Raw genomic sequence first — 15,682 nt, forward strand, 5'->3', positions numbered from 1 at the left:
GGTTCTGAAGAGTGCTGTTGTAAAGGAGCCTGTTTACTCTCTCTAACCCAGCTTTGCCAAGCTTCGTGAGTGTGTGTTGAGTACATTTGAGTCATAGTCACCTAAGTGGTCCTTTCAATTCTGCTGTGTGTTTTGGTCCCCAGCTCAAAAGGCTGTCGAAGTAGCACAGCAATGTTTAGAGACTGCTGGGAGTGAGCAGCCTCTGGCTGCCTCGGGGCGTGTGGCCTTACTGTCTGGTGCCCATGGAGACAGGAGGCCCTGGCTTGAACAGCATGAAGCCCCAGTCACTGCAGTTGGTGCTGGAGGGGCAAGTGCTGGCACTTCAACAGCAGATGGCAGAGAACCAGGCAGCCTCCTGGCGAAAGCTGAAGAGCTCCCAGGAGGCCCAGCAGAGGCAAGCAACCCTCGTGAGGAAGCTGCAGGCCAAGGTGAGACAGCTGCATTTTCTGAGAGGGAGAGAGAAGAGTGCCCCACAGAGCTAGGTGCCAAGTGGGGATAAGGGTTGCTGGAGGCAGAGTCACGTGGTGGGAATGGAGTCCAGACCTTTCATATTTCATATTCAACTTCTCCTTTGATGCTTCCAACTACCCCATGAGCTATCTATTACGTCCCTTTTAAAGATGAGACTGCGAGGGTTGAGTTAGTTGTTTACATGTGCTTTCCTAGTCGAGAGCTAAAACCTGAACCTGAGTATTCTGGTTCCAAAGCGGATATAAAAGGCATTTAGAAGTATTATTTAAATGCCCAAGAAGAAGCTATAAGATGCTATGGCTTTCCCTCACTCGTCATCCAGTTCCCCTATCCCCAATAGGTTCGATCCTGGGGGAAGGGTGATGGGGTTGGGTTTCTTTGGTATGGACTGACTGTTCACGCCAGCTGTCCCCATTACCCAGGACCTGCTCTAATTTGCCACAGGTGTTGCAGTACAGGAACTGGTGCCAAGAGCTGGAGAAGCGGCTGGAAGCCACTGGGGTGAGTGAGGCTAAGTTCTGTGCTCCCGTGAGACCTCAGTGAATATGCTTGTTTGATTTCATTTGCTGACTGAAGGAGGCTGGGGTTCGATGAGAGGGTATTTGGTAGATGTCACTCTTTCTTCAGTCCTTGCGAGCTTTATCACACAGCTATCTTCATTGGATCTAGCTGTTCTCAGCATGTCACATTCCAACCCTTTGCTCTCTAAGGATAAGATTCAGTTTCAGGAAACTTAATAAAATTGGGAAAGAACATTTGCCTTCGAGTTGATTCCATCTCATGGCAACCCCCTGTGTGTCAGAGTTGTGCTCCCTGGAGTTTTCAGTGGGGATTCAGAAGTGGATTGCCAAACCTTTCTTCCGAGGCTGCTCTGAGCAGACTTGAACCACTAACCTTTTGGTTAGCAGCTGTGCTCATTAATCATTTGCACCACGCAGGGACTCAGATTGGAAAAAAATACGGAAGTAGAAGAAATACATTTTTCTTCCACCAGGTGTCAGTGTTCATCTGTCTTAGAGAGAGGTGTTTCTTTGGGGGCCTGTAACCATGTTTGTGGCCTAAGGATTTATTTCTGTTGTTGATTGGGCAGAACTGGCTTTGAAAACCCAGGTTCTGTCTTTGTTCCAGCTCCCTCTTTGCACCAGCTCCCATTCCCCTCAGAAAGTTCTTTCAGAGAAAGAAAAAGAACAAAATGTATTGAGCATTTTCTATGAATAGACCAGGCACCATTAGGCATTGTCATATAGTTATGTCCCTTAATCTACAAAGCAGCTTTCTGAGGAAAATGCCATCACCTTCATTTTGTAGCTGAAGATACTATGAAAAGTTAAATAATCTTCCAAGGCCATTAGTGAAAGGGAGATGATTCTTAGGTTGAATGTTCTTTTCATTACCAAATGCTATCTTTCAGAAGGGGGTCACTGTTTACTTTGGGAAAGAGAAATGCAGTAGATTTGCTTTCAGGATACAGTGATTGAGAAAAGGAGAATATTGCTAACAAGGGGGAGAGAAAATTAAAAGAGGTTAGGCTGGTGTTGAAGGGACAGCAGGGAGTTGGTCTAAGGTAAATAAAGCTTATCTCTGTCTGACCAAGGGACCAATCCCTCAGAGGTGGGAAAGTGTGGAGGAACCAAACCTGGAACAGCTGCTAATCCGATTGGAGGATGAGCAACAGAGGTGATGGACCCCAGATTCCTGGGCTTGGGTGATTGGCCAGTGGGTGGACAAGACTGGTGGGAAACCTCTGCCCTGAAGGCTAACGTGGATTAGAACGACGGTCTTCAGCCTTAGCCTTTAATTCCTGGCAGTGGAAAATTCCACCGGTTGTCATCTTACTCCAAGAGGTCCAAGGGTTGGACCAGACTTTTATCTTGCACTTGCTCCCACCCCTTCCCAGTGCAGGTGTGAAAGTCTAGCAGAGGTGAACACTCAGCTTCGGCTGCACGTGGAGAAAGCTGATGTGGTGAATAAAGCCCTTCGGGAAGATGTGGAAAAATTGACAGTAGACTGGAGCCGAGCCCGGGATGAACTAATGAGGAAGGAGAGCCAGTGGCGGATGGAGCAGGAGGTAGGAGGAACAGGAGTTAAGAGTGCGGGAAGAGGGCATTGCACTCTGGGCAATGCCCTGGTCAGTGCTGGAAGGGACTAACTTTAGGGCTTGGGTGGAAACTGAACTGCCACAACCCATACAGGTAGCTCTGACCTCACGGACCTTCAGCTTGGTTCTGCCCTTACCTGCCTAATCTAGGTTTTGCTGGCACGTGGCGTGATGGCGTGACACTCAAAGTAACTTTGTTCCTACAAAAGTGACTAGCTTAGATTTGGTGGATCTGAAAGCTTACTGATACCACTAGTCTCGAGGTCTGCACAGGAAAGAAAGACCAGATATGAGCCCTGGGAAACTAAAGTTTTCTGAGCTTTGCTCTGTCCCAGGCATCCTGCTAAATGACTTATATAGGTTATGTCACTTAACCCTCATTATAAATCTATAATAATGGCAACAGCTCCCAATTCCTGAGCATCTACTGTGTGTTAGGCACTGTGCTTAACATCTGACATTTGTTGTATTCTTTTATCCTCACCATGGCCTTATGAGGTATGTTGTTGTTGTTGTTGTTGTTATGTGCCGTCGAGTCAGACCTGACTCATAGCGACCCCTCCTTGGGTTTCCAAGGCAGTATCACTATGGAAGTAGATTGCCCCATCCTCCTTCCGAGGAGTGGCTGGTGGGTTTGAACTGCCAACCTTCTGGTTTAGTATTCAAGTGCCTTAGGCACTACGCTACCAGAGCTCCCTTATGAGGTATGGAAATTATTATCCTTATATTAAGTTAGGGGAATAGAAACTGAGGAGTTAGTGGCTAAAAAAAGTGGCAGAGCCTGGAGTCCAACACAGATGTGTCTAGCTCTCGTTACTGTGCCCCATTGCCTCTGAGATCCTAGCCTCCTGAGCCTCCTGAAATAGGTTGAAGTATGTGCAACCATTTTCTTTCTGCCCTTCCTGATTGTAAAAGTAATATGTGTTTTTATAAAGAATTTGAAAGACAGGAAAGTGTGAAGAATAAAATAAAACTGATATTCTTAGCATCTGGCGGTAACTAATGATAACGTTTAGGTGTGTCATTTGTTAGTCTTTTTTTCCATGCATGTTATTATTATTGTTCTGTGCTGCTGAGTTGTTTCCAACTCATAGCAACCCTGTAAGACAGGGTAAAAGAGCTCTCTGGGGTTTCAAAGGCTGAAAATCTTTACAGAAGCTGACTGGCACATCTTTCTTCCACTGAGTGGCTGATGGATTCAAACCACTGACCTTTCAGTTGGCAGCCGAGCACTTTAACCACTGCACTACCAGGGCACCATGTGTGTGTATATGTGTGTATGCCTACCACTTGTCTGACATTTTATTGTATTGTGGTGGCTTGCGTGTTATTGTGATACTATAAACTATGCACCTGAATTTAGAGACTATCTCAAGAATAGATTTGACTGGCTGTCTAAGGTACAACTATTAGTCTATCTCCATCCAAAGCAAAGAAGAGTAAAGAAAATCAAAGACTCGAGGGGACAATTAGTCCAGAGGACTGATGGACTATGTGAACCCCAGCCTCCAGGACCCTGAGACCAGAAAAACTAGATAGTGCCTGGCTACCACTGCTAACTGGTCTGAAAGAGATTGTAATAGGAGGTCCCAGATACAGTGGGAGAAGAATGCCAAAACTCAAAATAATTAAAAAAATAGTCCAGACTTACTGGTCTGATGAAGACTGGTGGAACCCCCGATATTATGGCTCTTACACACCCTGTAAACCTGGAACTAAACTCACCCCCATGGCTCAACTGTCAGCCAAGTGATAGGCCTATAAGGTGAGCAGTAATACCAGGAAGGTGCGTACTCATTAGTATAGTCACCTGTAGGGGCTCAAAAGGACAGCCTTTGCCCAGGCGTAAACCTAAGAATGCAGAAAGAGATGGGAAAGAAGGATAAAGGGAAATGTTAAAGACAGGGAGGAAGTGGGAAGAGTGCTGTTACACTGTGGAAATCTCAATCAGTGACACAAGACAATATGTGCATGAATTGTTAAGTGGAAAACCAATTTGCTCTATAAACTTTCACTCAAATTACAATAAAAAGTAAAGAATAGATTTAATGCATTGAACACTCATGATTGAAGATAAGTTGTGGAATAACATCAGGGACATCATATATGAAAATAGTAAAAGGACATTAAAAAGACAAGAAAGAAAGAAAAGATCAAAATGGATTGTCAGAAGAGATTGCAATTTGCTCTTGAATATTAGAGTAGCTAATGCAAATGGAAAAAATGATGAAAGAGCTGAACAGATTTCAAAGATTTGCTCAAGAAGATAGAGTAAAGTAATACAATGAAATACGCAAAGACCTGGAATTAGAAAACCAAAAGGGAAGACATGCTTGGCATTTCTCAAACTGAAAGAATTGAAAAAAAAAAATCAAGCCTCAAGTTGAATATTGAAAGATTGATCCTATGGGCAAAATACTGAATGACACAGGAGGCATCAAAAGAAGATGGAAGGAGTATACTGTACCAAAAAGAATTGGTCAACGTTCAGCCATTTCAAGAGGTAGCATATGATCAAGAATTGATGATATTGAAGGAAGAAGTCCAAGCTACACTGAATTCATTGGCCAAAAACAAGCCTCTAGGAATTGGCAAAATATCAATTGAGATATTTCAATAAGTAGATGCAACACTGGACACTCAAGTGTTTATGCTAAGAAATTTGGAAGACAGCTACATGGCCAACCAACTGGAAGTGATCCATATTTGTGCCCATTCCAAAGAGGTGATCCAACAGGATGTGGAAATTATCAAACAAAATCATTAATATCACATGCAAGTGAAATTTTGCTGAAGTTAATTTAAAAATGGTTGTAGCAGTACATCAACAGGGAATTGATAGAAATCCAAGATGGTTTCAGAAAAGAACATGGAACCGGGGATATCATTCTAATGTCAGATGGATATTGGCTGAAAGCAGAGAATACCAGAAAGATGTTTACCTGCGTTTTATTGATTATGCAAAGGCATTTGACTTTGAACTATAACAAATTATGGATAACATTGCAAGGAACGGGGAATTCCAGAACAATTGTGCTCATGTGCAACCTTATAGACCAAGAAGCAGTGGTTCAAACAGAGCTAGGAGATATGGCATAGTTTAAAATCAAGAAAGGTATGCTTCAGGATTGTATCCTTTCACAGCCAGAATACTTATTCATTCTGTATGCGGAGCAAATAATCCAAGAAACTGGACTGTATGGAGAATAATTTGGCATCAGTATTGAAGGAAGACTCATTAACAACCTGAGAGATAGAGATTATACAACTTTCCTTGCTGAAAGAGAAAATGACTTGAAGCAAATACTGATAAAAATCAAAGACTACAGCCTTCAATACAGATTATATCTCAATACAAAGAAAGCAAAAATCCTCACAGTAGGACCAATAAAGCAACATCATGATAAACAGAGAAAATACTGAAATGGTCAAGGATTTAATTCTACTTGGATATACAGTCAGCAGCCATGGAAGCAGTAGTCGTGAAATCAAACAATGTATTTCATTAAGCAAATCTGCTTGCAAAAGACCTCTTTAAAGTGTTTTTTTTTTTTGAAAAAAGGCAAAGATTTGAGTACTGATGTGCACCTGACCCAAGCCATGGTATTTTCAGTCACCTCACATGTACGTGAAAGCTGGACAATGAATAAGGAAGAAAGAAGGAGGACTGATGCCTTTGAATTATGGGGTTGGCAAAGAAGACTGAGTATACCATGGACTGCTGAAAGAAGGGTCAAATTTCTTCTGGAAGAAGTACAGCCAGAATGCTTCCTGGACGTGAGGCTAGCTAACTTCATCTCACATGCTGTGGCCACATTATCAGAAGGGACCGATCCCTGGAGAAGGACATCATGCTTGGTAAAGTAGAGGGTCAGCAAAAAAGAGGAAGACCCTCTATGAGGTGGATTGATGCAGTGGCAGCAACCGTGCACTCAAAACAAAACGACGGTTGTGAGGATGGTGCAGGACTGGGCTATATTGTACTATGCTGCACTAGAGTTGCTGTGAGTCAGAACTGATTGTATGGCACATAACAACAGCAGCATTAACAACAACAGCACACATTATACATATATGTGTGCATATATATATATGTATATATACATACATACTCAGGCACACGTATACGTATCTATATGGTACATATCCACAAGCACTTTATTTGGTCACCTCTGCCGTTAATACCCGCTCTCAAGCTGGTCTATTTTCTTGACTAAAGTTTTACTTAGAAAATGGTCTCACCCTGTTTGGCTCCCAGTGTTTTACAGTGCAGGTGATGTCACAGCACACCACACGATGTGGTTTTGTTGTTTTGGTTATTCTTAGGCGCCACAGCTGTAACATACTAATGGCGTCTGCCTTAAATTCCTCTTGTGTTCAAGATTTTAAGACTGCTTATGCATGATGATGTCTCCCGAGGACTTTGGGGAGAAAGGATTTTTTCTGATCTACTTCAGAGGAAGACCATTTTCCCATCCTGGTTCTTTTGACCCCTTAGCTCCCACGGTCAGCTTTATTAAACCCTTCAACATAACATGATTATAAACTGCCATTCATAATTACCTCCTATAAGTACCTGCCCCCTGCCCATAATGAGAAGGAATTCAAGACTCTTATGTGGGCAAAGACAGTCCTCTGCCCTTTGGTATGACCTGGGTTTTGTTTCTTTTTTTCTTTTTAACTGTGATTTGGGTGGAAATTTACAGAGAAATTCACTTTCTATACAGCAGTTCACATACACTTTGTCTCATGACATTGACCACAATTCACCACAATGCAACAGCTCCCCTCCCACTTCCTCCTGATAGTCACCTCTTCCCTGTGTCCATCCCTCCATGCACTCCTGCCCCCTGAGCTGTCTTCCTGTGCATACACAGCCCTTCTGTCTCCCATGATTGTTCTCTCCAAGGAGTGTATCTACCTCAGGTAAATGTTCAATTCCAGACCTGAAGGGCAGCCAGGGGCCCTAGCCTCAGTGGTTCCACCAGGCTTTATCAGACCAGCAAACCTGGTGCCCCCTTTTTATTTTCACATATGATTTTGAGTTTTGTTCCACATTGTTTTCCCTCTGTATCCAGGATCTCCTCCATAGATCATCCTCCAAGTGGTTGACAGTGGTAGCCGGGCACCATCTAGTTCTTCTGGTCTCATAGTTGTATAGGCTGCAGATTGCATGGTGCACCTGTCGCTAGGACTAATTGTTTCTATGAATATTTGGTTTTCTTCATTCTTTGCTCTGGACGAGGAGAGACCCATCGTTGCATCTAGATGGCAGTTTGCAAGCTTTTAAGATCTCAGTCGCTACTCGCCAAAGTAGGAGATGGAACAATATTTTGTGTAGTATGTTATGTCAATTGAGCTTGATTGACTCAGGTTTCTAAACACACAGTTCTTCAAGGGCTACCTGAAAGGGGAGCATAGTCGCCTTCTCGGCCTATGGAGGGCAGTGGTGACATTTCGACGCCACTTCCTGGAAATGAAGTCAGCCACTGACAGGTCAGTGTGGAGATAAGAAGGGAGGAGGTTGCCCCTACCAATTCTGGATTTATGATGGTGGGCTGCTGTGGAAGGAGGCATCAGGGCAGTAGGGAGGGGAGAGGAAAGAGTTGGTGGGAAGACATGGTATAAAGAGGGCATTAGAGAGATTAGCTTTATTTGGGGTACTTGATGGCTAAATGTGAGTTCCTGAGTCACGTAAATGTTTAATACGTTCAGCTGTTAACTGAAAGGTGCAGGAGTTGAGTGTACCCAGAGGTGTCTTGGAATAAAGGCCTGGCAGTCTACTTCCAAAAAACTAGCCATTGAAAATCCTGTGGAGCCCGGTTCTCTGATGCACATGGGGTTGTTGTGAGTCAGAATTGACTCAATGACAAATGGTGGTTTTTGGATGGAGAATTTTTAGATTCAGATGATTTTTCCCAGACATATCCCTCAGGTCTCATTGAGCCTGACTTCTATGTTCCCTTCCCTGTCTCCTTTTGGAGTATGCTCTCTTCCTTGCTTGTTTTCAGAGACCTGACGGAGCTAAAGGCTGAGCACATGAGGCTTTCAGGGTCCCTGCTGACCTGTTGTCTGCGCCTAACTGTGGGAACACAGTCTTGGGAGTCCGATGGACCTGGGAAACTGGAAGAGAGTGAGCCGGCCCAGCTGCTGGAGCTCCTAGCCAAGACTCAGGAGCTGGAGAAGGAAGCCCATGAGAAGAACCAAGAGTTAATACACCTGAAGAGTCAAAGGGATCTGGAGAAGGCCGAGCTTCAGGACCGGTAAGAGGGGTTCTAGGAAGAGCTCATGAGGGTGAGCTGACTCCTTCAGGGATTCAGGCACAGGCGGTATTGATGCCAGCAGCCTTCCTACAGTGAGAGGAGAAGGAGATGTGCCAGAGGGAGTCAGTTGGAAACCAGTTGGGACATGTCACTAGCCCCTGCCCTCAGATTATCCTGCAGCTCATTTCCTGTCCTGTTGACTTACAGAACCAGCTATGCCTCCATGTTTGTTCTGTCAACACCAAACCACTGGCCATTGCCTGAGCAGCCAAGCTCTTCCATGCTCCCCTGCCTTCCTGTGCTGACCTTTAACCTGGAGTGCCTCCTTCCTTTCTCTCTCTGCCTTATTCTTTAAGGCATAGTTCAAGTGCCACCTCCTCTATGAAGCCTTTTCTGAGCACGATAGGCAGAACTGATCTATTATTACTCTGCCCTTGTGGTCCTTCAGCCTGTTTGTTACAGCATCAGTTTTATCTTACTGAGTATGTAGTCCCTTCCCCCCTTCTTTTCTTTGGTTAGGCTGTTTTTGTTGTTGTGTGCCATCTATTTGTTTCCGACTGATAACACCCTATACATGTAGACCTGCTCCCTAGGATTTCTTAGGCTACAATCTTTATGGGAACTGATTGTGCAGTTTTTTCTCCTGTGAAGCTGCTGGTGGGTTTGAACTTCCAATTAGCAGCCAAGTGCTTAACCAGTGCACCACCAGAAGAACAATTTCAAATAAAATGTTTGTTGTTATGTGCTGTTGAGTCTGACCCGACTCATAGCAACCCCTCCTTGGGTGTCCAAGGCCGTATCACTACAGAAGTAGATCGCCTTACCATCTTTCCAAGGAGTGGCTGGTGGGTTTGAATTGCCAGCCTTCTGGTTAGCAGTCAAGTGTTTAAAAAATGATAATGAAATGGGCATGGACTTAAGCAGAGAGCCCCATTTGAATCTTAGTCCAGAGTTCAATTTATCCCCCATGGGTAGGGCTGTGTCACCACCTGCTGGCAGTGTCAATAAATTACAGGGGTTTTGCTTTTGTTTTTTGGTCATGGAGGCACTGAGTAGTACAAGTGCAAAGGCCATGACTTAGTGAGTTTTATGTTTCTAATGCTTTGCATTCACCTGCCATATAAAAGACATGGCAATAAGTGTTGAATGATGCAATAATTGAATGACCATACAATTAAGGCTTTTAGAGCTTTATTCTAAGATAGTCTCTTACAGCTAGTAAGGGATAAAAATATTAAGACTTTCCCAAAACATGACTGTCATTCAATAAATATTGATTTAGCTACCCACGTAATACCAGACACTGAGCTCCAAGACGTAGTGTTAAGTGATAAAGCTATTTGGCTATATTTCTGAACTTTGAGCTTAGTATCAGGAAGCTAGACCGTGATCTCCTCCAAATTGTCCCTCCTTTTCCCCTATCCAAGTCAGAACCTTGGGCTGGAGGGACCTTGGGACTATTCCATGGGGCAATTCTGATGTTTTTATTGGCTTCAGGGTACTTGACTTCAAGATCAAGTGGGGCCTGGAAGGGCCTGGGCCAGGGCTTCCCTTCAGCCCTCGGGTCCCCAAACACATGTTCCAGCCTTGAGATGTGGTAAATCCCTGCATGTGTTCTGAGTGGCTTTTGGCTTCCCCCCAGTTCAGGCTATAGCATCATGTGGTGTGCAGAGGGGCTGTGGGCACTGATGGTCTCTGGGAAGGCTGCAGTGGGAGTGGGAGTGTCTGTGTTGGGACTGAAGTGTGCTACATAGGAGCTCTAACCACAGCAGTGAGTGAGTGGCCCAGGTGACGGTGCTGTGCTCTTCTCTTTAGGGTAACCGAGCTCTCTGCTCTGCTGACCCAGTCTCAGAAGCAAAATGAAGAGTATGAAAAGATGGTAAAGGCTCTAAGAGAGACAATGGAGATCCTGGTATATGATCCTTTGTTCTGGAAAGGAATTGGGAATGGGCTTGTAGGTTCCCTTCCCCTTTACAGATGGGTAGTGCAGGGTACCAGTTAAATGTTCCTCTGTGAAATCCCCTGACGTAAAAAAAAAAAATTAATAGTGGCTGAATCTGATAGTTAACTAACTCATTCATTTATTCGCCTAACAAATATTAACAGTCTGCTATCCCTACTAGATCCCTGTGTATGTATGCATGCAGTGTGTCCTTATTGGAGAGAAGTGACACTCACATTCATTAAGAAGCACGTGGGCAGCCTAGTGAGTCACCAGGAATGTGCAGAGAGATTCAAAATGTTGTCATGGAAAATTGAGGGGTATAGCAGTGTTGAACCTGGAGAAGAAAGGACTGGAGGAAGAGCTTGATGGCTGCCTTCACGTAACTGAAAGACTGATGTTGAGGGAAAGAGAGTGGCCTTGTTTAATGTTTTCTACGTGAGCAAAACCAGCGTCAAGAACTAGAAGTTCCAGAGTGGCCGATTTTGATTAATTAGAGCCGTTTAGTAGTTGAGCAGTCTGTCTTATGAATGAATGAGGTTTATGTCACTGGCTTAACATCTGCCAGGACTGTTGTCAAAGTGATTCTCTGAGACTGGCTATTAGAACCTCTGGCTTGATTCCAAGTTTCCTTTCATTGCTAAGAATTTTCAGATCTCTGAATTTAGGTGGATCCTGAACCCCTGTCCACATGTACACCCATATAATCTTCTCATCCAAGCTGGGATCAGCTGGGAACCAGACTTATTTTTGCCTATTTGGTTGATTTGGGGGCAGGAATTTGCAAATTCAGATGTCTGTAGGGCCTAGGTAATATGAAGGAGTGAAGTGGCTCCCCTGGAAGAATCTGGTTTTCTGGTGCTGAGCTTTCAACACTGCAGGGGACTCTTGACCTCAGTATTGAGGAAACACGGAGGTGTGGAAGGGACTGCAGGAAGCTGAGAATGCATGTCTCATCTAAAGGAGACGTCCACTTTGCAGCTTCAGTTAACTGTTGCTGTGTAGGAATGGGGGCTGGATATAGTCCATTTGTGAAGATTTTGAGAGAAGACAAAAATTCAAATTTTTATGCAAATTATCTCACTTTTTGAATGTAGCTTCTGATTTTATGTTATTGCTGTTGGATGCTGTTGAGTCAGTTCTGGTTCATGGCGACCCCAGGTGACCGAGTAAAACTACCCCCTAGGATTTTCTTGGCTGTGATCTCTGTGGAAGCAGACTACAGGTCTTTCTCCTGCAGACATCTTTCTCCTTTTGGTTGGCAGCCCAGTGCTTACCTGTTGCACCACGAGGGCTCCTTAGATTTGGTGTAGACGAAACAAAACATAGCTGTAGGCCAGACTGGGCCTTTGGGGTGCCCTATGTCCTTAGGCCTTCCCCAACACAAACATAGGTAGGTAGAGAGGAAATCTTGAGTCTGTTTCTAGCTTTGGGGCCAGAGGTTTCTCTGGTTTATTCGTAGGCCCCAAGCATCACTTTGCTGTGCAGAGACAGCAACCATCTCCCCATGCAATAATAACTCATATTTATTGAGCCCTTGCTTTATGCCGGGCACTGGGTTGAGTAATTTTAATGCGTTGGTTAAGTTAAACCTGAGAACAAATCTGTGAATCTATGAAGTAGTTGCTATTCTTATTCTTATTTTATTTGATTTTTTTAATCCCATTCACCTTCCCACTCCTGTTCAGCTTGTGTGTCTATGTATCCATGTGTAGATTCTTTTTGTTACTGTTATTGTAGGATTGTGTATATAATAGTATTCACCTTTGTTGCCTTTAATGCTTGTGCTCCTTTCTATTTATTCCACTGCCTTGATCATTTTGTGTTGACCTTTCTCTTACTGTGTATTGCTTTTCCCTTCGCTCAAGTTAACATGTCTACCCTGATGTTAGTGATTTTCAGTGGGTATTATCCCTATTTTAAAGAGAAGAAAACTAACACTCAAAGAAGCAGTTGCCTAAGGTTACCAAGCTAGAAAGTGAGAGAGCTCGAATCTAGGGTGACTAGTGTGGAGCTCTTAATGACTTAATCTGAACTCTTAATCACTGGCTGAAGACTCTTGAGGACAGCATTAGGGTTCATGTGTGGTCCGTGAAAAAAACAGAGCTGATGGAATAGACAGATTGAAACTTTAGTTAGTGTGGGACTAGGAATTATAAATTCTTTTCTGAGAGTTTGGCTCATAGACTCTGCTTTGTTCCCTGTTCAGGAGACAAATCATACAGAATTAATGGAACATGAGGCATCTCTTAGTAGGAATGCCCAAGAGGAGAAGCTGTCTTTACAGCAGGTGATCAAGGATATAACCCAGGTACTGGTGAGCCTCTTGTTCCAGATTCTACCTCATTACTCTCCTCTCAGTCATGCCTGGATTTCTACTGTCTGTACGTGTTTGGGCTTAGGGACTTATGGGGGTGAGTTCTTTGAGTGTATTTAAAGATTGGAACCCTAAATGAGAGGGTAGCTATGCTTTCATGTCTAGACAGTACCTCGTTCCTGTTGTCAGTTATAGTTCTCATGCCAGAGGTTGGATTCTGGCCTCCATAACTCACTACCCTCCTCTGTCTTCCTTACGTCATTTGTTATTGTATCAGGGAGTGTTCTGTCCCTGTTGCTAGGCCTAGGTTTGGGGAACCAAAAGTGGAGAGCTGAAGGAACCAGGCTTTTTTGCCCTGAAACCCCCCACTCCTAATGCCTACAGAGAGGAGTTGAGAAGGAAGACATCTGGTGTGTCCAGGTTGTAGACTAAGTCCTCTCTATGACTCTAGGTCTTAGTCAGTAGGGTAGTGATGCCCTGTGTTGGGTTTCAGGCCATGGTGGAAGAAAGGGACAATATGGCCCAAGGCTGTGGTCATGAGAGCTCCTTGGAGTTGGACTCCAGTGGCTTCTTCTCCCAGCTTGACCCTCAGGACCCAGACAAGGCTCTTACTCTAGTGCGTTCAGTGCTGACCCGGAGACGCCAGGCCGTGCAGGTGAGAATCCCTAGCGCTGCTCCTCAGCCACAGGAGGGGTATCTAAACTTATTTGTGTCCCAGGTAGCCCCCCGCCTGGACTGGCCCTTTCACTTTGTTGAGTTGCTTTGTTAGCATCCCAGAAGGCTCGTTAGAATCTGTCTGTGTCTGCCCAATTGTGCTTGTGGATAACAGACACAGTCTCCATGCCAGTGGTGCATGCCACATACCACTGTGCAGACATTGCAGCCAGAGTGCTGGGAGAGCATGGGTAAGTGTTCCCTCACTCTGAGGGTCACAGCAACACTTTCCCCCATGTCACTGTACCCCTGTGCTTTCCCAGAGCCCCCGGGCCACAAAACAGTTGTAGATAATGAACTCTTAGACTATAGGAGCCACAGAAGGCCAGTAACCTCTCATCTTTTGTTTCCTCAACTTGTGATATCTTTTCTCAGCTTACCCTTGCTGCACCAGCCCACTTGCCCAGCCTTGCATTGGGGCTGGTGGCATCTCTACTTTCCCCTTTTTCTTTGGCCCATCTCTCCGTTTATGTTTCTCTCTCTCCGTAGGACCTGAGGCAGCAGCTTTCTGGCTGTCAGGAAGCTATGAGCTTCTTGCAGCAGCAGCATGAGCAGTGGGAGGAAGAGGGCGAGGCCTTGCGACAGCGGCTACAGATGCTCACTGGGGAGCGGGACACCCTGGCAGGGCAAACTGTGGACCTCCAGGGAGAGGTGGACTCTCTCAGCAAGTGAGCATCAGGCGGTTCCTCCAGCCTCCAGCTCTGGTCTCAGTCCACTCCCATTGTGCTTTCAGTCGGCTGACTCTGCCCTCCCTGAGACCCAGGGCCACTCAGGGCTGCCGGGCTTTGGCTGCTGCTTGTTCTTGCCACTCAGTGCTAGCTCTTGATGGTTATAGAAAAGGTTTCCCACCCAAAAGGGAAGATGAGATATTTAAAGAAAACTAGCACCTCTTTCCTTTGACCCCATGATATCTGCTTTTAGGAAGGATTTTGAGTCGCAAGGTCTGTGCTCATCTGCTTCTCTGTTCTTCCAGGGAGCGAGAGCTCCTGGAGAAGGCCAGGGAAGGGCTGCAGCAGCAACTGGAAGTGCTGGAGCAGGAGGCTTGGCGACTGCGAAGGGCAAACATGGAGCTTCAGCTGCAGGGGGACTCTGCTCAGGGGGAGAAAGAGGAGCAGCAGGAGGAGCTGCACCTGGCCGTCCGTGAAAAGGAGCGCCTGTAAGTGTGCCAGGAACCCTGGTGAAACAGTGGTTAAAGCATTTGGCTGCTAACCAAAAGGCCAGCAGTTTGAACCCACTGGCTGCTCTGCAGAAGAAAGATGAGGCAGTCTGCTTTCGTAAAGATTTACAGCCTTGGAAACCCTATGGGGCAGTTCTGCTCTGTACTATAGAGTCGCTATGAGTTGGAACCAACTCAATGGCAGTGGGTTTGGTTTGGGGTAAGTTTTCCATGTTGTCCTCACTGGGGCCTGGCCTTCCCTTCGATTCTGTACTGTCCCTCACCCCTGCTCATGCTCTTCTCTTAGAAAATGGAGGACATTGAAGCCTAGCCTGCAGTGGGTTCCGATTATCTGTTGCTCCTTCCTTTGCAGAAAGATGAATACAGAAAGTTCACTCAGACTTTGCTGAGCATCCACAATGGGTGAGGCATTAGTCTAGTGGGGAGCATGGTCTAGTGCGGAAGACAGACAAGTAAACAGCCAACTGACATGAGGCTAGGTGAAATACAGGTTAAATAGAACTGTCAGAGTAACAGTTAATTGTTGAGGACCAGGAAGACTTTGGCGTGGGGGTAGCCTTTGAGCTGGGCTTGACATATATATATATATATATATATATTTTTTTTTTTTTAATTAGGATTTGGGTGAAGATTTACAGAGTAAATTCACTTTTCATACAGCAGTTCACATATACTTTGTCTCATGTCATTGACCAAAATT

The 15,682-nt window shown here is 45.0% G+C and overlaps 1 protein-coding gene across 1 annotated transcript in view; it reads left to right on the forward strand.

Moving 5' to 3' along the window:
- The first annotated feature begins 242 nt into the window (after positions 1-242).
- CEP250 (centrosomal protein 250) overlaps positions 243-15,682 on the forward strand; it is a 46,801-nt gene continuing 31,361 nt past the window's right edge. The window contains exons 1-11 of the mRNA XM_007934734.2: positions 243-428; positions 916-972; positions 2,066-2,148; positions 2,374-2,539; positions 7,959-8,065; positions 8,581-8,832; positions 10,648-10,744; positions 12,984-13,085; positions 13,585-13,746; positions 14,295-14,473; positions 14,779-14,961. Coding sequence (XP_007932925.1) covers positions 243-428; positions 916-972; positions 2,066-2,148; positions 2,374-2,539; positions 7,959-8,065; positions 8,581-8,832; positions 10,648-10,744; positions 12,984-13,085; positions 13,585-13,746; positions 14,295-14,473; positions 14,779-14,961 — 1,574 coding nt within the window. The remainder of the gene's footprint in view (positions 429-915; positions 973-2,065; positions 2,149-2,373; positions 2,540-7,958; positions 8,066-8,580; positions 8,833-10,647; positions 10,745-12,983; positions 13,086-13,584; positions 13,747-14,294; positions 14,474-14,778; positions 14,962-15,682) is intronic.

The sequence above is a fragment of the Orycteropus afer genome, unplaced genomic scaffold, assembly GCF_000298275.1.
Source record: "Orycteropus afer afer isolate SDZICR_OR568_19922 unplaced genomic scaffold, OryAfe1.0 scaffold00020, whole genome shotgun sequence".
Classification (NCBI taxonomy): domain Eukaryota; kingdom Metazoa; phylum Chordata; class Mammalia; order Tubulidentata; family Orycteropodidae; genus Orycteropus; species Orycteropus afer.